This window comes from Mizuhopecten yessoensis, unplaced genomic scaffold (assembly GCF_002113885.1).
Source record: "Mizuhopecten yessoensis strain PY_sf001 unplaced genomic scaffold, ASM211388v2 scaffold5325, whole genome shotgun sequence".
Lineage (NCBI taxonomy): Eukaryota > Metazoa > Mollusca > Bivalvia > Pectinida > Pectinidae > Mizuhopecten > Mizuhopecten yessoensis.
Window position 1 is genome coordinate 631,198 of NW_018405992.1, and position 24,789 is coordinate 655,986.

The following is a 24,789-nucleotide window of genomic DNA, read 5'->3' on the forward strand; positions in this document are numbered from 1 at the left end:
TCAAAACTTTGTGTAGATACAGAGAGATTTAGGCTTATGTCAAAACTTTGTGTAGATACAGAGAGATTTAGGCTGATGTCAAAACTTGATGTGTAGATACAGAGAGATTTAGGCTTATGTCAAAACTTTATGTGTGGATACAGAGAGATTTAGGCTTATGTCAAAACTTTATGTGTAGGTACCAAGAGTTTCAGGCCTACGTTTGTACTTCTGTGTTTAGAGACCTGTTAGTGCAAAGGTTTTTCTTTCCAGTACAAGTGTAGGTAATACAAATTTTATGCGACATTTTGAAATCACTGAAGTTTATGGTGGCCTGCCATATATCTTCACTGGTTTTGCTGCAGAAGCATTTAATGAATACCTAATGCCACTCTCTCAATTATAGGTACGTAGGTGTCTTCAGAATTTGTACTTAACTATTGACTTGTATAGAACATTGAGTTGTCTGGAAAATGTCCTGTAGTGTTTGAAGGATTCATGTTTTTATATAGCACTCCAAGAGTGACTGAACATTATTCTGCTCTATTGATTTTTGAGAGATGGTTTTTCGAGCAGTTGGTTCATAGCTCACCGTCATATGCTGGTAAAGAATATTGGCTAAGCATTTGAAGCTAGAAATGAGCTCAAGGTAATGGGAAGCACATGTTTTCAGACACACTTCCTGTTTACTATTCTGAGATGATAAAGCTGCTCATTACTTAATTGAAATATTGTATAGTTTCAACAGGATCAGTAGACCTCATCATTTTGCTACTGAATCATGTGCCTTGACAAATGTTTAATTTACATTGTCACTTAATTATAACAAGAGGTGTAGAGGCCCTGTATTGTTCACTTGAATCATTAAGCAATTGTGGCAAAATTTTCCATCAAATAAAATATTGCAAATATCTTTCAGCAGCCAGAGGGATAACACCTTTTGATTCCATTGAAAATAGTTGAATAGGACCAATTGTATGGGCAGAATAATCAAATTAAATGCCCAAACTACTTCATTTTGGGTCTAGCCTCCTCAGGAGCTACATTCTTTCTGATATCCATGTCCTAAGGACAAAGAATGCTTCATAAGCAATTTGGATTAGATTCTATATGTGTATGTGGACATAAGAAATCAACATAGCAAATAGTACATATGCATATGAATATTTGGTTAAGCAAGGAATAAGTCTTCAGGACTTGGCCAGACCTCTGAGCTAATCTTTGTAGCATGATTATTTAACTACAACACAATTATCCTACCATACACATTGCCATGCATGGTTATAGGGTTAGGACCTCAACCTTTTCCTATATATGACCGAAGGACCAAGACCCATGTGTTGGTAGGACCCCTGGGGCAATCAGTGTACCAGAAATTGTATATATGATTATGGAGTGGGGATCTCAACCATATTCATGCTATGACCAAAAGACTAATTACCAAGGGGTTGGTAGGACTAAGTACATTGGTCAAGGGAACGTAACTGTTTCCATGTAAAGACCCTAGATCCAAACATTATAGCATCTCATCTTATCATGCTGGTTATAGGGTGGGGATCACAAACATATTCATGACATGATCACCTAACGACTTTTCCACAGGGGTTGGTGGAATTCTTTGGAAAATCATCCTAAGCTATATATTACAGTAACATTTTACTTCGTCCTCAGGCAAACTATTAATTTTTTAGTAATCTTAGAGATTTTTTTCATATGTAAAGTATATTTCCTTTGTTTCTAGGAGAAGTTAAATATTTACTTTGTTCTTAGGTAGTGTGTTCCTTACCTTGTTCTTAAGTAAATCATTTTATAGCTTGTTATAAAATGACATTTCGTCAGTCTGTGTTGTGTGAATACCATATCCAATTGCGAACTTTGACTGGTTTTGTTACTATGTGCAATTTGCCAGAGTCAGAAGCCATATATATAGGGTGCTGAGGATGGTACATAGTGGCTCAGGTGGAGGTAAGTGGAGGCTAAGAGTCGAGGGGGGACTCGAGGATAAAGGTGGACTTAAGAGTGAAGTTTGGCCAAAGCAATGGTATATACAGTTATACAGATTAGGTCATCAGGTGTAATGTGGAGGTGGACCACAGGTTGATGGAGCTGATGATGTAGGTAAGAATAAGGTCAGAGGACATTATGTTGGAAGTTGGCTTGAAGAGTGAGATGGAGCTGAGGATAGAGGTGGACCCCAAGGTTGAAGGTGGACCTGTAGTGGAGGTGGACCCCAGGTTGGAGGTGGACCTGTAACTGAAGGTGGAACCCTAGGATGGAGGTGGACCTGTAAGAGGAGGTGGACCTGTATGTTGAGGTTGACTTTAGGTTGAAGATGGTCCTGTAAGTGGAGGTGGACCCCAGTATGGAGGTGGACCTGTAGTGGAGGTGGACCTTAAGTGGAGTTGGACTTCAGGTTGGTGGTGGACCTGTAAGTGGAGGTAGACCTGTAAGTGGAGTTTGACTTCAGGTTGGTGGTGGACCTGTAAGTTGAGGAGGACCCCAGTATGGAGGTGGACCTGCAGTGGAGGTAGACCTGTAAGTGGAGGTGGACCTGAAGTGGAGGTAGACCTGTAAGTGGAGGTGGACCTCTACATTGAGGTTGACTTTAGGTTGGAGATGGTCATGTAAGTGGAGGTGGACCACAGGTTGGAGGTGGATCTGTAAGTGGAGGTGGACCATAGGTTTGAGGTGGACCTGCAAGTGTAGGTGGACCCCAGGTTGGAGGTAGACCCGTAGTGGAGGCGATACCCGCTAATGAAGGTGGACCTGTAGGTTGAGGTGGGTGGGATAGTGGAATGTAGGCGAGAGTGGCGGTAGATATAGACCTGAGGGTGGTGAAGGACCTGATGGTGGAAGAGGACCTGAGGGTGGAAGTTGACCTGAGGGTGGTGAAGGACCTGATGGTGGAAGTGGACCTGATGTTGGTGATGGACCTGATAGTGGAAGTGGACCTGAGGGTGGAAGTTGACCTGATAGTGGAAGTGGACCTGAGGGTGGTGATCGACCTGATGGTGGTGATGGACCTGAGGGTGGTTATGGACCTGATAGTGGAAGTTGACCTGAGGGTGGTGGTGGACCTGATAGTGGAAGTGGACCTGAGGGTGGAAGTTGACCTGAGGGTGGTGATGGACCTGAGGGTAGAAGTGGACCTGATGTTGGTTATGGACCTGATAGTGGAGGTGGATTTAGGATGAAGGTAGACCTGAAATTCAAGTATCACCATCTCAGGAACATAAAAGTTTTTGCACAAGCTTGCCCTGTAGGTATAACATGCTATTTTAGAGGTATATGGTTGGTATAATGTTCCTTTTTTCTTCTTTTTTTTTAAATATGGTCTTAGTTTGTGTAGACATTATCTAGAAAGTTTGCTATAATAAGTGTGGCATTTGAAATGTCCATGTCATATTTTATCTAAATTGCAGAGGTGTTAAAAAATAGTCAACCATGGTTTAGGTATGTGGGATATGAAAATTTCACACTCGGGTCCAGAATTTTGTGTCAGAACCACAGTCTCAGTTCTTTATGTTAATACTGAAATAACAGCATTATTCAGATAATGATTGTGCTGTTTTGTGCCTTTCGAAGCTGTTGATTTGTGTTAATCTGATTCAATATTCGGTGTATGTCAATTATTAGGGTTAATGTATTATTCTAAATGTAGTTTTGATGTTTCATTCATCTATAAATGTAGTCATATGCAGCCCCAAAAGTCAAAGTGCATGCATCTGTAGAACATCTCCAGAAGTATTCTCTTCTGTCTTTAGTTAGACTATTCTTACTCTGTCCCTCTGTCCCATTTACTTTGTTCATAGGCGAAGTATTCTTTACTTTGTCTTTAGTTAGACTATTTTTACACTGTCCCTTTGTGAAGAATTATTTACTTTGTCCCTTTGTGAAGAATCACTTACTTTGTCCCTAGGCAAAGTATTCTTTACTTTGTCCTTATGTATTTTATTCCTTTTTTTTGTGTTTAGGGTAATTAATTTAAGTTTGTTATTAGGTGAAATATTCCTTAATTTGTCCTGATGTAAGGAATTTCTTTCTCTGTCTGGAAGTATACTAATCCTTAGTTTGTCCCTACGTAAATAATCTGGAGTTTGATTTTTAGGAAAGTATAATTATTTTGTTCTCACTGAAGTGATTGTTTTGTTTGTTCATATATCATTTTTTCACTTCCTCCTCAGGTTAACTATTCTTTGTACTTCAGTAAACTAACCCATTCAGATTTACAATTCCGCTGTTCATGTTAATCTACTATAAATCAAACCATACAATTTTAATTACAACATTTTGGCAATGGATTGTTAATCAACATTTTTACATCAATTTTAGCATTTAAATTTCTTTGACTAAGTCATTAGCAAAATCCTTAATATAATAAAGAAGATTTACCGGCAAAATCTGTAAAACAACCTAAAAACCAGCAAAGTCAGCAGTTTTGGGGACAAAACAAATAAATCAACAATGAATGTCAATTTCAAAGAATTACCTTTATTCTGAATTATTTCAAAATTATGCGATCTACAAAATGGATATTTGCAGTCATGGCAACAACAAAAATAAATTCTATTAAAATATGAACATGGAACCACTAACAGATGAACCTATCACTGACATGTCTATATAGCTATGAACGTGGAACCACTAACAGATGAACCTATCACTGACATGTCTATATAGCTATGAACGTGGAACCACTATCAGATGAACCTATCACTGACACGTCTATATAGCTAGAACGTGGAACCACTAACAAATGAACCTATCACTGACATGTCTATATAGCTATGAACGTGGAACCACTAACAGATGAACCTATCACTGGCATGTCTATATAGCTATGAACTTCGAACCACTAACAGATGAACCTATCACTGACATGTCTATATAGCTAGAAGGTATTGCACGTCTATCATACAGTACCAAAAATAACACTTGGCACAATTTCCCATTAGTTACCATGGTAACCCTTGTTTCAAAACTGCTGACTTTGGTTTTTGTTAATAAGCACAAATATGATTATATATATATATACAGATATTTTTAAAGTGCATTTTGCAAAAAGATATTAAAATGGCAGAAATGACAAAAGATGTGATGTGAAGAACGAGGCGAAAATCAAAAGGATGGTCCAAGGTAGAGTTACAAGCTACAAACATATTTTTTCAAATATTTTGTCATGCAAAGGGCTGTGCAAAACGAACATAGGAAAAATAAAATGTGAAAATAACAAGCAATTTTGAAACAAGGCTCTCCATATGGCACCTGATGATCTCAATAACAACTTTCATTAATCATGAAAATGGGGTACACTTATTATATACAATTATACATCATAAATGACCCTCCAACATATAATATAATGACCCCTTATTCAAAGCTCTGTAAACTTAGCATGTTGGTTCAAAGTATTTCAAGCTATTCTTCTTCCTTTTTATTTTTCTGAAATGCAACAAAATGTTCCATTTTTATTTTCAATATAAACGAACACCTAACTCATAAGTACCTTTAAGATGACAGAACTTTGAATTACTGGGTCTCTGTATTATCCACTTAAACTATGTAGGGTTTACATATACAATGCATGATTTGCTTAACACTAAAACAAATACACATCAACAAGTTTGATCAAATCAAGACTTTTGCACTTACATATTTTGAAACTGTCAGATGTATAAAGTCAAACAAGTTTCTGTACAATCTATAAAGTCACACCTCATTCATTTAACTTAATGATATGAAGTGAGGCAGGCTGACTGACTTGATGACATGAAGTGGGGCAGGCTGAGAGGAGGGTGACATACTTGATGACACGAAGTGGGGCAGGCTGAGAGGAGGCTGAATGACTTGATGACATGAAGTGGGGCAGGCTGAGAGGAAGGTGACATACTTGATGACATGAAGTTGGGCATGCTGAAAGGAGGCTGAATGACTTGATGTCATTAAGTGGGGCATGCTGAAAGAAGGGTGACTGACTTGATGACACGAAGTGGGGCAGGCTGAGAGGAAGGTGACATATTTGGTGACATGAAGTGAAGAAGGCTGAGAGGAGGCTGAATGACTTGATGACACGAAGTGGGGCATGCTGAAAGGAGGGTGACAACCTTGATGACATAAAGTGAGGCAGGCTAAGAGGAGGGTATCAACTTGATGACACGTAGTGAGGCAGGCTGAGAGGAGGGTGACATACATGGTGACATGAAGTGAGGCAGACTGAGAGGAGGGTTACAGACTTGATGACATGAAGTGAGGCAGGCTGAGAGGAGGGTTACAGACTTGATGACATGAAGTGAGGAAGGGTGGGAGGAGGGTGACAGATTTGAAAACATGAAGTGATGCAGGCTGAGAGGAGGTTGACAGACTTGATGACATGAAGTGAGGCAGGCTGGGAGGAGGGTTACAAACTTGATGACATGAAGTGAGGCAGGCTGAGAGGAGGGTTACAGACTTGATGACATGAAGTGGGGAAGGCTGGGAGGAGGGTGACAGATTTGAAAACATGAAGTGAGGCAGGCTGAGAGGAGGTTGACAGACTTGATGACATGAAGTGAAGAAGGCTGAGAGGAGGGTTACAGACTTGATGACATGAAGTGAGGCAGGCTGAGAGGAGGGTTACAGACTTGATGACATGAAGTGAGGTAGGCTGAGAGGAGGCTATCAGACTTGATGACATGAAGTGAGGCAGGCTAGGATGATGACGACGACTTGATGACATGAAATGAGGAAGATTATACAGACATAAATACCCGGAGAGGATCTCCAACACACTCACACATTCTTACTGTTTTTCAGATATCTTTCATCCTATGATAAGCCAATCTCCAAATAATATATGATGTAAAACTGGTTTATATTTTCTGTGGTAGAAAAGCACTGCTGCAACCAGCAACACAGTTTCCTAAGTATTTTGTATTGTAACTTTATATTACAATAAATGAAAATCATCATAACTAATCTAGTAATACAAAGTGTCAAAATGTAGACATTAGTCCATTTAATGTTCTATAATGTATGTACCAATAGTATTATGATAGTAAACTAACTCTTGCCACACTTCAGTATACAAATAAAATCCTCTTTGGCAAGCATATGGTTTTATTTTTGGTTTTGGTTTTATACTTAGGAAAACATATATATCGTATTCCTTGTCTTAACTAGTCCCTACAATGAGTTCCTTCAGTGCTGGTTACAGGACAATAGATCACTAGGATGAGCTATATCCCAGATTCAAACAATTGGGAAACTTTTATAACATTATATAATAGAAAATCTCATACCAAGGTAACTTCCCTTTGCTGAAAAACTTTTAAATATCTTCATTTAGAAATGATACAATAACATATTCAATCTTTGTAAAATTTGAAGTTTAAATACAAAATGAAAATGATATAACATTATTATTGAATTGTCTAGCAACACGTGTGACGTGCTTATATTTGTATTGCCATGAAATTTTACAAAATTACTTATTCAAAATGGATCTTAGCCATTATATTTTCCCCTTTCCACAAAATTGGTTTGATGAAAAAATATCAACTGTTAAATTAGTGCATATTTCATGCTACATACATATATCTAATGAGTACATTTTTGTAAGGGGAGGTAATTAAATATTCTTCCATTTAATTTGCATAGACAACCAATCACAAAGATATACAGTAAGAAACACTATTTGGTAAACACTGAGTAAGCAGCTCATTACTGAATGACAAAAGGCAAACAGAACAGACCACAGGTAACAGTTACACAGGTAATAGTTACATAGATAACAGTTACACCACATAATCACAAACATTAGCAATGAAAGCACAATCTGTTGATCCCTTTAACAATATTAACAGGTATACAACGGTCATCAACCATTTCACCTCCCAGACAGAAGGTTTCCCAGGCAGAACATCTGCCTTCTAAACAAAATACTTCAGACAATTAATATCACTAACATACATTCTCAAGATTCAATTTCTTACAAGAGGCCCAGAGGGCCTGTATCGCTTACCAGAATATGTTTAAAATAATTGGTATGAAGTAAAGATATCGCACTCCATGGTAGGTGCTGTAAGTACATATGAAAACTTCAAACAGAGCCCCACCCCTATGCCCCTAGGGGAATCATACCCACCAATTATACAAAATTGAGACCCCTTGGTCCAAGGATGCTCCAGACTAAATAAGGATAAAATCCCTTAACTCTTTCCGTACCGTTGTCATGTACACACGACAACAATATGTCATCCTGGTCCCCGTTGTCGTGTACAGACGACAAAATAAAGGGCCGTCTCATCCCCGCTGTCGTATACACACGACAAGAGACTTTGATGTAACCTGCCTGATGTTTAGTTTGTTATCGCACGAGACTGTCGCAAAAAAACAATTAATTGGCGCTAAAATCAGAACCCATCAGTTTGGAAGAAATAATTTTATTTGTGCAGAGTACACTTTTTTATTATGTGACTTAATGTTTTCACATTTGCCGCGAAATGTTTGCCTTTGGTGCCTTAAATGTAAACAAGATAGCGGCAACCCAATTCGAACGAACGTTCGTAAATTTGTCATCAGATTTTTGTTGAGACTTATGGAAGTAAATTTGAATATTCTAATATAAGTCTTGATAAAATCTACTTGTATTTAGAAAAAAATCTCAACGACTCCACATTCGTAACCATAATCAATCCCCATTGGAAACCTGCACTACAACGCTGTGTTAAATACAAGGAATCGTATCGTTCATTGCCAGACAAATGTCGATTTCTCAGTCATTAGCAGCAACCAGTTATTCATTATGCTACGAAAATGAAGAAGTGTTTGTCTATGAACCAGAATATGAAACAATAACAACATTTGTTCACGGTTACCTGTTAATAAGTACATACGGTACGGAATCCGGACCGGAGTTGCGGTACGGAAAGAGTTAATAGCGATGGTCGAAGAAGGATTTTAACGGTTTTACCTCTATTTCTCCTATTGGGCCCCGCCCTTCTGCCCCCTGGGAGACCACACCCACTGCTTATACAAAATTGAGTCCCCTTGGCCTCCTCAGCCCCCAGGAGGGCCAGACCCACGGTTTATACAAAATTTGTTCCCCTTCCCCCATAGATGCTTCTGACCAAATATGGAACAAAATCCTTTCATTCCTACAGAAGTAGAAGGATTTTAAAGAATTTGCTATTTTTCCCTTATCAGGCCCCGCCCCTCAGCCCCCCAGGGGGGCCACACCCACCATTTATACAAAATTGAGTCCCCTTGGCCCAAGGATGCTCCAGAATAAATTAGGATAAAATCCCTTAATCCCTATGGTAGAAGAAGGATTTTCAAGGTTTTACCACTATTTCCCATATTGGGCCCCGACCCTCTGCCCCCTTGGGTCCACACCCACTGTTTATACAAAATTGAGTCCCCTTGGCCTAAGGATACTCCAGACCAAATTTAGTCAAAATCTACTAGGCCGTTCAGGACTAGTAGCGTTTTAAAGGAAAAGTTGACGGACGGACGGACGCTGCGGTATGGCATAAGCTCACCATGGTCCTTTGGACCAGGTGAGCTAATAAAAATCAAAGCAAGGCTGAAGTTCAACTCAAAATAAAACTGAATCAAGTACAACTCATAACAAAACTAGGTCAATATGAAACCTTCAATTTCTACCCTATAATTTGGGGACACAACTGAAAGCTTCCAAAAAAGTTACAAAATTCCCTGTCTTCCTGTTAATAACAACTTACCCTGTTGTATTTCAAAACAGACACAATGAAATAAAAACAACATTTTTTAACAAGGAATCATCCGAAAATCTGTCGGGACCTCAGACAGAGCCTATCAGGGCTTTACACCAAAACCAATATGGACTTTACATAAAATCTTCTATGACTTTACATAGAACCTATCAGGACTTTACATTAAATCCATGAGGACTTTACACAGAACCAATCAGTACTTTACACAGAACCCATTAGGACTAACACTGGTCATATCAGGATTTACAGAGAAGCTTTCAGGACTTTATACAGAACCTATCAAGACCTGTCAAAAGTTAACAATTTGAGAGAAAAAAACATATCACTATCTCTATGAAACTAAATTTAGGCAAGCTAATTAATATCACATTTCATGTACAACTTTGTTCAATCACACACAAACCAATTCGTTTTTAATGGCTTGAATGATATTTAGATGTTTGATAGTTTCAGACTTGTGGAGGATTACAACATGAAAGCAGATTACCCTTATCCCATGTGTTAAAAACAATTATATATGTCTCAAGTGCATTGTACATCAGAGTGCCCTGTAAAAGTAGCAGTGCCTACCAATCTTGTCTACACTACATATCCGACATCCTCGATCCCAGGTAAAAATCATGTACACTACATTATGATAGACTAAATAACCAAGGTAAACAAAATCTTAATTATCAAACAAACATTGCATTTAGCATTTCTCTTAACATATAATATCGTCTCTATTATATCATTTTCACTGTGAATTAAAAGCTTATTTCTACCTGACTTTCTAAAAAAAAAAAAAAAGTATCAAGTTTCCTCTGTTAGACAGTAAGAAATAGCCTGATTCTGACCAGAATACTTAATGCTGGCAAGAAGACTGGCTTCTATACTTCATGTTAGGCTAAATACAACTTAAGCTTGATTATGGAGAAAGAAAGTAATGAAACACCTAAAGCATGTGTTTATCTTAAAAGTAACATTTGAGTAACATTTGATTTATAACAAAACTACAGTTAAACAACTCTGGATCTCCTCCTCTACATGAAATCTTTTATCGGTTGTGGCTCAAAATCTCAGAAAAATACAATTCTGACTAGGTTATCATATATAAGATACATATATATATATATAGGTTATCATATATAAGATACATTTATATATATATAGTTTATCATAAATAAGATACATATATATATATATAGTTTATCATAAATAAGATATATATGTCAATCAGGACAGCTATCAGACATCTTAACCTCCCAAGTCAAACAAGTACTCACAATACAGACAGGAAATCTACTTCAACTTTGTTATGGAATGATAGACAGGATGACAAACAAGCAGTGCCTCCTGAATGTCAATAGCAGGTCAGCTTCTAGCTGTGCACCTTGATAGCAGACAGCTCCCAGTGTACCTGTCTTATAAAGGACAGTGCACAGTGAACCTGTCTATAGAGGACAACTCCAAGGTGTGAACCTGTCTACAGAGGACATCTCCCAGGTGTGAACATGTCTTCAGAGGACAGCTCCTAGTGAACCTGTCTATAGAGGACAACTCCAAAGTGTGAACCTGTCTACAGAGGACATATCCCAGGTGTGAACCTGTCTACAGAGGACAGCTCCTAGTGAACCTGTCTATACAGCTACCAGTCAACCATAGCTAAAAATTGCCTATACAAGCTTCAATTGTACGACATCAGTAGAAGTCGCCTAAATGGTTTCTCAATGACATCGGAAAAAGGAACAAAAATCGCTTTTATGGTAGTACATTAATACAAATTATCCTATTTAAAGCTCAATGACAATAACACAAAGCACCCTTATGGAACCTCAATTCAACAGAAATCACCCAAATAGTACCTTAATTCCAGTAAAATCACACCATCAATACCTCAATAATACTAGCACAAACCACTCTCATGGTGAAAACAAGGTCAACAGTTGTTTCTTACAAACAGCCCAGTAAGGATAACAGGAGCTAACACTTCTTTTTCACCTGTACAAGGCATTACCTCAAAAGTTCAAAGTTCAAATGTCACAATGTATCACATACAAACAGATCCCATCAAAATGAAAAGTGTACATCAATTATCAAAATGTGCTTTGCGACATCAACATTCTATAGAACCTTTGAATTACCAAAGTAAAAACGTTACATAAACACTATGAACAACTGATCTATGCAAAAATTTGAAGGAGATAAAATTTAATACAATACGTTCAATAAGTTACATTTGAAAATGGAATGATTGTGAACAAAAATGTAACGGCTTTAGAAATTTCAAAGAAAGAAAAAAAAAATCAAGAACAATAAAATGATGTATTCATAATTTCATATTAAGTTATGACTTGGTGAAGCAAAATTGATTGTATAGTATTTAGTTGGTTAATGCTAAAAGGTCTAGATTCATGGGAGACTAGTAGGATTTCGATCACGGACTTTGTGGATTTCCAATCATATGATGGAATGTCTATCAACTGAACACACAGAATGACTATTAGGGAGAAAACACACAGCTAGGCCTCCTCCAATATAGTAGATTTACACATTGCCGGTGGTTTCCACGGTGTTGAGTACCGCCTCTGTCCACCCTGGTCTGCAACACATACAGATCATAAACCAGTAAAATCAAGGCCATCTAATCTTATAATGGTGTCCATCATTGCTTCGTGTACACTGTCGTTACCTTGTAAATGGTGCTTAAAATAATCTTAGATAATGCAAAAACGATCATACCATAAACTTAAACTTAATTTTTTCTTATACATGTTTATCCTTTTAAAATATGCAAATCCTAAGCACCGAAATCGGACAGGTACAATGATACCGAAATGATGGAAGCCATATTATTATTTTTTTGCTGAGTCTAGGAAAGGACCATCCTGATGATTATGATGAAGATGGAAGGAAGGCGAGGCGTGCAGTCAGAGACAAGCTATTTAGCGCGGTTTACCTCCATAACTGGAGTTGGATGTGCTGGAAGTGCTCCGGTGGTGAGAACTGCCTGGCCCTGTTCTACCTGTAAGTAGCCGGGACATATTACAGTCATGCATTACATGCTACCCCATGCAACAACCTCATCTATCTACAGGTCTTATAGACAATCATCTGGGGGTGGGGGAGGGGGCCTATAAAATAAACACCCAGCAGTGGGAATGGCCTCATAGACAAACAACCAGGAGTGGGAAGAGATTAAAGCATAAACAAACCTGGGGATATGGGCCTTATAAACAATCTAACACTCTTTCAAAGGAGAAGTCACTTTCTGAGGAGTAAATTGGGCTTTATACACAATAAAACAATCTCTGTGGGGTGTAAAAGGCCGACAGATAGTCAAATTCTTCCAAGGTTGGAATGGGTCTTAAAGACAATTGCACTCTCATAGGAATAAGTATAATCAACTGTAAGCAATCATATCTGTCCCTCAAGGATGGAAAAGACCTCGTAGTCAATATAACCCTCTCAGAGAGGTGAACTGGGCCGATAGACAGTCCATATCAAGGCTGGAATGGACCACACAAATAGTTGGCCATTCCTTCACAGGTGAAATGGGACTCCTAGAAAATCTGACACACTCTCAAGAGATGGGATGGGACTCCTAGAAAATCTGACACACTCTCAAGAGATGGGATGACACTCCTAGACAATCTGACACACTCTCAAGAGATGGGATGGGACTCCTAGACAATCTGACACACTCTCAGAGATGGGATAGGACTCCTAGACAATCTGACACACTCTCTGAGATGGGATGGGACTCCTAGACAATCTGACACACTCTCTGAGATGGGATGGGACTCCTAGACAATCTGACTCACTCTCAGAGATGGGATGGGACTCCTAGAAAATCTGACACCCTCTCAAGAGATGGGATGACACTCCTAGACAATCTGACACACGCTCAAGAGATTGGATGGGACTCCTAGACAATCTGACACACTCTCAGAGATGGGATGGGAATACTAGACAATCTGACACACTGTCAGAGATGGGATGGGACTCCTAGACAATCTGACACACTCTCAGAGATGGGATGGGACTCCTAGACAATCTAACATTCTCTCTGGGTTGAAATGGGCCTGATAGACAACGGAAGTCTCTAAGGAGTATCGGTAATAAACCTAGACACTTGGATATTCTCTCAGGAATGGAGATGGCTTTATAAACAGACAATAACATTTTCTTATGGTTTTAACGGGCCCCATAGACAGTTAAACCCTCCCTCACAGGGTGAAGGGCCTGATAGACAGTCTAACACCTGCGATGGGCTTTCTTCAGAGACAGCTTGAACCATTTACCAATCTTAAAATTTCAGGTTATTCTTGCTTGGCTTACGACCTTTAAACTTATTGGAAGTTTGCTTTATATCTTCAGAACTCAATTTGACTATCAAGAATTTGTCAATCAAAACATTTAAACAAAATCAAAAACAACACAGCTTTCCACCAGATCTGAATCAATCAAACTTGAGATATAACTATCGTCTTTTCTTGTTTTACCATAAAGAAGAAACCTTAGGTGCAGTGAAAACTATTTCTTGTTCAGGGAAAAGGGTAAAGGGAAAAAATAATACTTCTTCAGGTATACCATGCATAACTAATGTGCACAAACCTAGGCAGTAGTAAATAGGGTTGATTGGTCAGGTAAGATGTTCTATACACAAGGGAAGTCTCTCTGTCATATGATCACAGAACCATAGCAAGATGGTGAAAATCTAGAGAGTACATTCACATATCTTATACTTATACAAAGCATCCCTATAGAAAGATTTAGCTGGGTCACGTTGAGATTGGATAGGAGAAATGCAGTACTGATACCATAAAGTTTATTGTAATGTCTACCAAGCAAGAATATGACAATCATCAAGTTCATTCTGGACAGGACGTTAAGAAAGGGCGACATGCCTTTAACTCATCTGACAGTTAAATTACTCCAGAAATAGTTTTTACACAGTTTTCTCAATCAGATAAACAAATTCACCAAGAGCAATTAATATTGATTAAACATCCCTTTGAATTATTGACTTTTTCCACTATAACACAATACAGAATTGACTGATGTATTTTCTTCAATATAAATTGTGCTTGAAGTACACAAGAACCTATACAGACATGCAGACATACCTGGTTTTTTGAATGGTGCACTAGTGAAGGGGTCTGATGAGTCGGAGCCTGACATCACAAGGTCTTCTCTACTCTTAACATTAGATATACCTGTAAAATAAACAAAGTCTGATGAGTCGGAGCCTGACATAACAAGGTCTTCTCTACTCTTTACATTAGACATACCTGTAAAATAAACAAGGTCTGATGAGTCGGAGCCTGCAGACATCACAAGGTCTTGTCTACTCTTTATGTTGGATATATGATAAACCTTTGGCCAGTTTGAACAAAAGTAAGTAAGTATTGTTCAACCCATTTGAATTGTATGGGATTAAAGTGGCTATAATAAACGTGAGCTCACACAATTTGAGATGACCATGGCAATGTTCATTCATGGAAAACCGTCATGCTTGCTAAACACAAATAACTAAACTATTGTGGATATGGGATAACAACCTAATTTAATTTATTTACGAATCTGATGCTGATGCACAGACATCTCAATGCATCATTCTATATTAATTCAAATGATGATAATCACAATTATCAAATACATTTACACCATATAACGAAGCCGAGGCAAATTTGTAGACCCTAAAATACTACGCTTTTTTGTGTACTGGCATAAGTTCTATTCAATGTATCAGATAGCGGAAGGTGAATTGAAACAGCAAGGATTTTATGAGTTTTTGTATATGACACCTGCACAGTAATAATACTAATAATAATTCAAGGTTCTCATATCGCTTTATCACAACTTAGTTTGTAGGTCGTCTCAAGGCAGTTCACAAATTCTTATCCGTGGTTATAGGGCCTTTGCAACCAGCCAAAATCTTTCTCAACTCCCTGGGGTGCCAATTTCAGTGCTCACAGCTAGCATTAAACAATTCTTGCACTGCCCAACCACATACTCATTTGCAGCTAAGTAGACTGGAACAAGCAGAGTAAAGCATCTTGCTCAAAGATACAACACAGTGCCGTGACGTGACTCAAACCTGCAACCCTTCGGTCACGAATCTGGCGTCCTACCACTGGTCTACCGCCCCTCCTAACTGGTCAATAATTGGAAAGCCTATGATGTGTGAAACATGCTGTTGATTAGGTTTGTCCAGACATTAATTTCATATCCACTAATACTAATCAATATACTCTAAGTCTTTCACAACAGTACATTGCAAGTTGGAACAACCCCCTGGTCAAACCAGTTTGGTTTGGCATGTGTACAGGTAACTTATCATTTTAATGACAAAGACGCTTGTTATCTATATCCCTGCTCCATTGACTGGTCATGGTCAGATGAGATACCCGAGTTATGATTTAGTATACAATTGTAAACAGTAGTACTCTGGAATGTAAGAAACAAGAGTGGACCATGAATAGTACTGTTAATGCTCCCAGTGATGACAAACATATTTTTACAACACCAAGTATTTTCAAAAGTTTATCTATGTAGCAACAACACATCCAGATACAGAAAAAACAACTATTTTCAGCTAATATATGAATTAGATAATTTCTTCTTAACCAAGTCACTGAAATGTAAATGTAGGTCATATTCAGCATCTACAACATGTACAGTAACCCTAACTGCAGCATTGATTTAAGTTTTATCAATGTAGAACTTACTCAGACATGTGATTTATGAGAGAATATTAAGGAAGTCACTAAAGTGTAAAACGTAGGTCAACTTCGAATTCAGCATCCTAAACCTGTGTTCACCACAGCGAGCCTAACTGCAACATTGATGAAAGTACTGTATACACATGTAGTAAACAACATGATTAAATGGAAGGGAGACACCCAGCTACTTACTGCTATTGGAGCCACGTCTTAGTTTATCAAATTCCTTGCCAAATATTTCCTCTTCTGTATCAACACCGAAGTTATCATCAAAAGGATTCCAGTCTGATATATCAGCTGATACAGCTCGTGTTAGTGTTGGTGACCTAGAAAGTACAACAAACAAGGTCTCAATCTGTAGGCAAACAGTAATATACATGCTTACATGTGTTGGTGACCTAGAAAGTACAAGGTCTCATTCTGTAGGCAAACGGTAATATACCTGCTTACATGTGTTGGTGACATAGAAAGTACAAGGTCTCATTCTGTAGGCAATCGGTAATATACCTGCTTACTTGTGTTGGTGACCTAGAAAGTTCAACAAACAAGGTCTCAATCTGTAGGCAAACAGTAATATACCTGCTTACATGTGTTGGTGACCTATAAAGTTCAACAAACAAGGTCTCATTCTGTAGGCAAACGGTAATATAACTGCTTGTATGTGTTGGTGACCTAAAAAGTACAAGGTCTGATTCTGTAGGCAAACGGTAATATATCTGCTTACATGTGTTGGTGACCTAGAAAGTACAACAAACAAGGTCTCATTCTGTAGGCAAATGGTAATACACCTGCTTACATGTGTTGGTGACCTAGAAAGTACAACAAACAAGGTCTCAATCTGTATGCAAACAGTAATATACATGCTTACATGTGTTGGTGACCTAGAAAGTACAACAAACAAGGTCTCAATCTGTATGCAAACAGTAATATACATGCTTACATGTGTTGGTGACCTAGAAAGTACAAGGTCTCATTCTGTAGGCAAACGGTAACACCAATTTCATGTAAAGTTTTCATTTCCTTGGTACCTTATGATTACCTGGCTGGGGATACACAAACTTACCTGGCTGGAGAATACACAGGTAGACAGTGTCTGAATTTGTAATACATTAAATATTATACTTAATGAAATATTTCACTGTAACTTACCAGGCTGGAGAAGACACAGGTATTTAGTGGCTGAACTTATTATACATTAAATATTATACCAAGATATTTTTTACTGTAACTTACCTTGCTGGAGAATACACAGGTATACAGTGTCTGAACTTGTTATACATTAAATATTATACTTAATGAAATATTTCACTGTAACTTACCTATCTGGAGAAGACACAGGTATTTAGTGGCTGAACTTGTTATATATTAAATATTATACTGAGATATTTCTGTAACTCACTGGCTGGGGAATACACAGGTATACAGTGGCTGAACTTGTAACATATTCAACATTATACTGATATCTTACTGTAACTTACATGGATGAGGACTGTACAGGTGAGGTGGTGGCTGATTTCGACTTCCCTTGTAATGGTGCAGACAGAAAGTTCCCCTGGTAATTTCTGGCAACATAAGTTAAAATTTACCTTTTACAGAAGAATCAAGTGGGGCCTAAATAATTTAGCCACATTTTTTCACATTAGATAATCTAGCCACCTTCATTCTGAGTAGATAACCTAGCCATCATCGTTCTCAGTATAAAATCTAATAACCTTTGTTCTCGGTAAATAATCTTGCCACCATTTTAGTAGATAATACAGCTACCTTCATTCTTAGTAAAATATAAGCACAGCCAAGTAACAAAAGTACAGACAGACACTGATTACTACGGGGTACCCCACATCTCCGTCGCAGGACTTAATTATCACCCAGACGCTTTCCTTCTTTAATCCAACGACCTTCTTTTACAGCAAAAGTCGACGATTATCAGTTGGCTAGATTACTCTGTAGATCAGCTGCATTCAGCACTAGGGAGATATCCTACTAATTGTGTTCAGTTTTACATCCTTACAACATTTACGTTATATGAAGACAGGGAGACCAGGGAAGACACTGTCTGAAAGAAAGAGCATGTAAGAACAAACAGAAAAACAGAGGTCCAAAGTATTGTAATAGGGGTAGTTTCTCCTATGTCCCACAGAAAACAGACAAAACCTCGGTAAGGGCTCCACACTAGTAGTCTGATATGTAAATACAGTGGGGGCAGTGGAAGCTCTATCAAACAGAAATATCACAATGTAGAATGAGATTTACTTTCAAGTGATTTACCTTGATCAGAAATGGGAATTCATTTTTTTCACAGCAACAATAAGTATGATGTGGCAGTACACACTTTTGGATACCTCGAGATTAAACATGAATGCTTTTATTATATTAATGGTATGATACATGTGTGTTTGCAAGGCAAAATCTCCAATTAAAGAAAACTTGCCCATTCGGTACTATATACTAAAATATAACGAGAGCCTCAAAACTACCAGACAACATCAAGAGAATATGTTGACCAGTATACCTTCCCTTGACCAACCTGAAGGCACTTCCCTTTCCTCCCATGGTTACGTAGGACGTATCACTGACGTTTCTACGGTGACTCTTGACAACCTTTGGTGACAGTGGCGGTGTTATAGATATCAGTGGCTGAGCATCCGACTGAAAAGACAAAATCAGCGAACAGGGATATTTCTTACTTTTGTTATATATTCAATTCCTCTCAACATTACAGAGATGGGTATAATTTTGACTCTAGGTACCTGGATTTAAATTTATTTCCTGTAACAGCCCCTGCAAAAGTGTGTTTTATATACACAAGTACAATGGTGCTATTATATATCATCACAATGGTGTTATGTATGTTAACATCACTAACATTATCTGATGAGATGAATGCCAGACCTTGCAGCTGATATATTTATGACAGACTTGCTTTTAACAAAATTATGTTTAATATACTAATATAAACACCAAACTGCTGTATGAATATTGTACCTTGTAGGTAACAGAGGAATAGGATTTGTTATAAAACCGTTGACACTTGATATACTTACATCTTTGCCTGTACTGCCTTTCTGTCGAGAATGAGAAGTGCTAGAGATTTTAAAATTGTCCTCAATGGAGTTGCGACCTGACATATTGTTCTGACCAACACTCGAGTTATACACACAATCGTCAGTAACATTTGTTCTTTCTTGATGAAAAGTGTCGGAGAAGTTAGAGAAGAGTGCCTCACTACTATGACTGCTGTGGATGGCAGCAGGCGCAACGGACTGTCCATCATGATGGGAATGACTCATTACTCTTTGCTGAGCCACATTTAACCGTTGTTGCTGTTGTTGTAGATTCTGTTGATGTTGAAGACTTTGCATATACTGTTGTTGTTGTTGTTGTTGTTGTTGTTGTTGTTGTTGTTGTTGTTGTTGTTGTTGTTGTTGTTGTTGTTGTTGTTGTTGCTGCTGCTGCTGCTGCTGCATATATAGTTTTTGTTGCTGTTGTTGTTTATACATCTGTTGTGTGTACAACTGTTGCTGGAGAGCCTTTTGCTGAGCCATGTACTGTTGCTGGTTTTGAGGGTACTGATTTGTGGCCGTCATCCCCGAGTTAGGAGCCTGGTTGTAGTGTTCCGCTGCTGCCTGCGTTGGACCACTGGCACCATAAAACTGCTGTTGTTGCTGACTAGGTCTGCTGGAATTTTGTGATTGTGTTGCTGGAGGCAATTGACTGGAACTTGCTTGTGATATATCTGTAAAGATATCCAAATAAGAGATATACAATAGTATTTCACCATATATCTTACCTGTATTTGAGACAAGTACCTAACAATGATTTCTAGCTTACACTGAATAATTAAATATACATTTCAAGAGAGGTTATTTATACCTGAGAACAAGCCATTTTGATTGATATGTGTCGCCTGTGCCCCGCTTTGACTATCAATGCACATGTCAAGTTTGGTTGGTCTAGCACTTGTAGTTTCAGATAAACTAACTTAAATGCAAAAGTTTAATGTTGATGCCGCCATCGCCAGAAAAGCGACACCTTAGTCTCGCTTCTGCTACTTTGTGGTGGCAAGACAAAAATAACTGATGTCCAGCTTTACAATGAGTATTTACTTGAATATTTTAGAATAAGTTAACTACTGGTGTTTAAGAGAGGGTACTTACCGGTATTGGGAGTGTGTGTAGGGGTTGGCCGTTTACGGGGTGCGACAGAGGTCTGTAGGGGCAGACCCAAAGTGGCCCCCTGTGGAATAGCTTGTCCCTTAGGCCGAGACCGTGGGGTGACTGTGGTACTCTCTATAGCTGACGATGACACAGTTCTATGAACAAATGGAAACATTAAATGATCAAATCAGTGACTGAAGCTAGTAAAGGATGAACTCAGCTCGTATTAAGAAGACTGTAGTCTCATAATACGTTAATATAACAACAAACACTTACCACTTTAACAACACGTGGTATAAAAAGGTGCTTTCCAACCTTTCTTTTTTACAAAAAATCACAACCTAATTAAACAATTCTTAGCATGGTCATTCTTATCTTCAACATTTTTTACTAATTATCATACGACTTACTTGTATGAGACTGTTGTCACTATATATCATACGACTTACTTGTATGAGACTGTTGTCACTATATATCATACGACTTACATGTATGAGGCTGTTGTCACTATATATCATACGACTTACATGTATGAGGCTGTTGTCACTATATATCATACAACTTACTTTTATGAGGCTGTTGGCACTATATATCATACGACTTACTTGTATGAGGCTGTTGTCACTATATCTCATACGACTTAGTTGTATGAGGCTGTTGGCACTATATCTCATACGACTTACATGTATTAGGCTGTTGTCACTATATATCATACAACTTACCTTTATGAGGCTGTTGGCACTATATATCATACGACTTAATTGTATGAGACTGTTGTCACTATATCTCATACGACTTAGTTGTATGAGGCTGTTGTCACCATATCTCATACGACTTACTTGTATGAGGCTGTTGTCACTATATATCATACGACTTACTTGTATGAGGCTGTTGTCACTATATCTCATACGACTTACATGTATGAGGCTGTTGTCACTATATCTCATACGACTTACTTGTATGAGACTGTTGTCACTATATCTCATACGACTTACTTGTATGAGGCTGTTGTCACTATATATCATACGATTTACATGTATGAGACTGTTGTCACTATATATCATACGACTTACTTGTATGAGGCTGTTGTCACTATATCTCATACGACTTACTTGTATGAGGCTGTTGTCACTATATCTCATACGACTTACTTGTATGTTGCCGTTTTCACTTGTCTTGCCTCTGACTCTGTCATAGGTAGTGTTAGCTTGGCAATTTCAGGTGTTTTACAACTCTGTAGACAACAAGAACACATAGTCTTTACAGTTATGATTTTTAAAGGCCATGGTCATGAACCAACAATTTGTCAAGGACAATATTTATTTTACACCTGCAAAAGTTGCTGAGTGAATATAGGTGATTGTATTTTATTCCACAATTACATCCATTCAAAATGTTAATTTTTTCGTGTGTTTATGGTGTGTTGACATTGGATTTGCTACTGATAACAGTTACATTAAGTGTTAAAACCTGAAGCCTAATTGAAATAGAATCCCCCTTTGTTTCCACCAGTGTATTGTCACAGATACACAGGTATCTTTTAGAAACAGTGTGAAGGATAAGGACAATTTTCTATCCTCTCATTACTATAGCAGTTTCTGCTCTACAATGACTGTATCAAAGATCACACATTGATGTCTACTTACAAACATATTGGAGACAGGACAGTCTCTGCCCACCAGTTTAAATGCTACATATGACACTTGGTAAATATCTGGTCTTTTCGCAGGGTCTATCTCCAGCATGTACGCTACAAAACAAAATAGCTATTACAATTTAACATTGTCAATCAGTTCAATGAATCTCTCATAACTTCCTGTTTATAAGCATATTTTATCTCTCATATCTTCCTGTCTGTAAGCTTATCTTATCTCTCATAATTTCCTGTCTATAAGCTTATCTTATCTCTCATAATTTCCTGTTTATAAGCTTATTTTATCTCTCATAATTTCCTGTTTATAAGCTTATTTTATCTCTCATAACTTCCTGTTTATAAGCTTATTTTACCTCTCATAACGTCAAGTCTATTAGCTTATTTTATCTCTCATAACTTCCTGTCTATAAGCTTATTTTACCTCTCATAACGTCAAGTCTATTAGCTTATTTTATCTCTCATAACTTCCTGTCTATAAGCTAATTTAATCTCTCACAACTTTCTGTCTGTAAGCTTATTTAATCTCTCACAACTTCCTGTCTACAAGCTTACCTATAAGTGCATGAAGCCCGTTAGAGTATCTGGAGTTATCTGGTATGGTGAAGGTTCCACTCTGTATAGCCAGTGTACTTTCCCCAAAGGGTAAGATGAAGAAACACAACTTGTATAACATACAACCTAATGCCTACAACACACAAAACATTGATTGGTTTTAATGATCTACTTATCATCTGGCTTTTAATAAGTATATTTAATATACAATAAATCTTTTTTTTGTTGCTTTAATTGAAAATTTTGCAGATATTAATTTCCTAGTAAATTACCATCCATGTTACAATGATATCCTCTGAAGTATGAATTCAAGTATTTGTTAAAGAAAATATATAGGCATAGTTTGCAAAATGGAGTACATACTAAAATGAATTAATTTACAATAAGTACATACATTTACATGGTTATATCGTCTATAAGATTCATCAGTTTGGAAATATGTAATATCAAAGTTTTACTTTCTACACAAACAATGTACGTATTAAACATGTCGCAACATTTCAAGACCGACTGGTCCCTTTTTCAAGCTATGACTGAGCGAATTTCTCACTCAGTCATAGCTTGACAAAGGGACCAGTCGGTCTTGAAAGGTTGAGACATGTTTAATATGTACATTGTTTGAGTAGAAAGTGAAACTTTGATATTTACATGACTAGTTTTACATCACTGAGAAACATTTCACTATCAGTGAGAGAGTAATATAAATGATCTTATTATTCTATATTTTTCAAATCTAAACAATGAAATATTGTCAATATTTTGTCCCGTCACTATATAATGTTAATTAAAGCCAGACTACATATATGTCTAGTCCAGTACCACTTATCATAGACTTAGACCATAGCCTGGAGCTATGGATTTCTCAGTGCTAATTTTGCACAATTATTTAAGGATTAACTTGAATATATTTTTCATGTTATGTAGCTATAACACAAAAAAACGGAGTGTACTCTAAATAAACCGCAAAGCAGTTTATAATGAGAGTACACTCTGTTTTTTGACAACTTGACAAAGGGACCAGTCGGTCTTGAAATGTTGCGACATGTTTAATACGTACATTGTTTGTGTAGAAAGTAAAACTTTGATATTACATATTTCCAAACTGAAAAATATATTCAAGTCAATCCTTATAATTTAATCTATTATACACAATCCCTGTGGAAATCCAATTTTATTGATAGACTCTTTTCTCTTAGAAATTATAACGCCGCTGTATCAGCCAATCAAAAGCGACATTACAAACGGCGACGTCAATTTTTTAATGTTATGAGCTGATAATATAAAATTTTAAGCCAATGAAAATGCATGTTACAAGCAAGATTAAATTATTACTACATATCTCATCAAAGTTTGCTGTTTTTGTCACTGAAAGTGTTTTTATATGTACAGCATCTTACCCATATATCTGCCTTGGTGGATATTGGTTTTCCATTGTAGAGATCTACCATTTCTGGTGACCGGTATGATAGAGTTGTATATCTATTTAATACATAAAGTACATTGAGATTTCTATATAAGGCACAATATCATTATTGAATACATAATTTGCATATACAGTACGCGTCAGGTATTTTGGTACTCAGTCGCCCGCCGAGCGACAAATTTTAATCCCTGTCGCTCGCAGCCGCGGGATGATCGCGGAAGAAACGCCGGCTATATCAAGGTAGATCCGCCGGCTTTACATTGATAAGCCCTCCGCGACTATCCGGCATTCATGGGTGATGGGGATTAAGTCTGGACAGAGAAAATACAGTATATTACTAGTTCAAGTTGTATTCAAACTTTGGGCCATAGATGTGTCTGCTGTGGCCGCTGTTCCTGTCTACGGTACCACAGATGCACAGTAACAATCGGCACACCGAACAGAACGGAAAAGAAATGCCAGCACATACTAGGGGGGAAAACCCGTCTTGTAGTGGATATTTAAAAAGAAACGAGTTCCACGAGATCTATTTAAAATTACCCATGTATGCTTAATATAAAGCAGCATTGCCTTGTAAGGTGATAAA

At 37.6% G+C, this 24,789-nt stretch overlaps 1 protein-coding gene and 1 long non-coding RNA gene across 5 annotated transcripts in view; both read right to left on the bottom strand.

The window, feature by feature from the left end:
* LOC110450570 (AP2-associated protein kinase 1-like) overlaps positions 1-24,789 on the bottom strand; it is a 72,688-nt gene that overhangs the window by 10,192 nt on the left and 37,707 nt on the right. For 2 of the 4 annotated variants that reach the window (XR_002462988.1, XM_021498166.1), the window contains exons 6-16: positions 24,178-24,259; positions 22,781-22,913; positions 22,221-22,324; positions 21,726-21,808; positions 20,575-20,729; positions 19,462-20,153; positions 18,930-19,066; positions 17,896-17,979; positions 16,610-16,743; positions 14,819-14,908; positions 12,649-12,714 (exon numbers count right to left, since the gene is read on the bottom strand). Coding sequence is in view for 3 of the 4 variants with exons in the window: in XM_021498166.1 (XP_021353841.1) it covers positions 12,649-12,714; positions 14,819-14,908; positions 16,610-16,743; positions 17,896-17,979; positions 18,930-19,066; positions 19,462-20,153; positions 20,575-20,729; positions 21,726-21,808; positions 22,221-22,324; positions 22,781-22,913; positions 24,178-24,259 (1,760 nt within the window). In the remaining variant the exon portion in view is untranslated. The remainder of the gene's footprint in view (positions 1-12,648; positions 12,715-14,818; positions 14,909-16,609; positions 16,744-17,895; positions 17,980-18,929; positions 19,067-19,461; positions 20,154-20,574; positions 20,730-21,725; positions 21,809-22,220; positions 22,325-22,780; positions 22,914-24,177; positions 24,260-24,789) is intronic. The other 2 variants (XM_021498168.1, XM_021498169.1) reach the window with 2 other exon arrangements.
* Positions 4,452-8,016, bottom strand: LOC110450574. Its single transcript, XR_002462990.1, has 2 exons — positions 4,848-8,016; positions 4,452-4,794 (listed from the first exon to the last, which is right to left on the bottom strand). It is a non-coding gene; the product is annotated as an uncharacterized LOC110450574 (long non-coding RNA).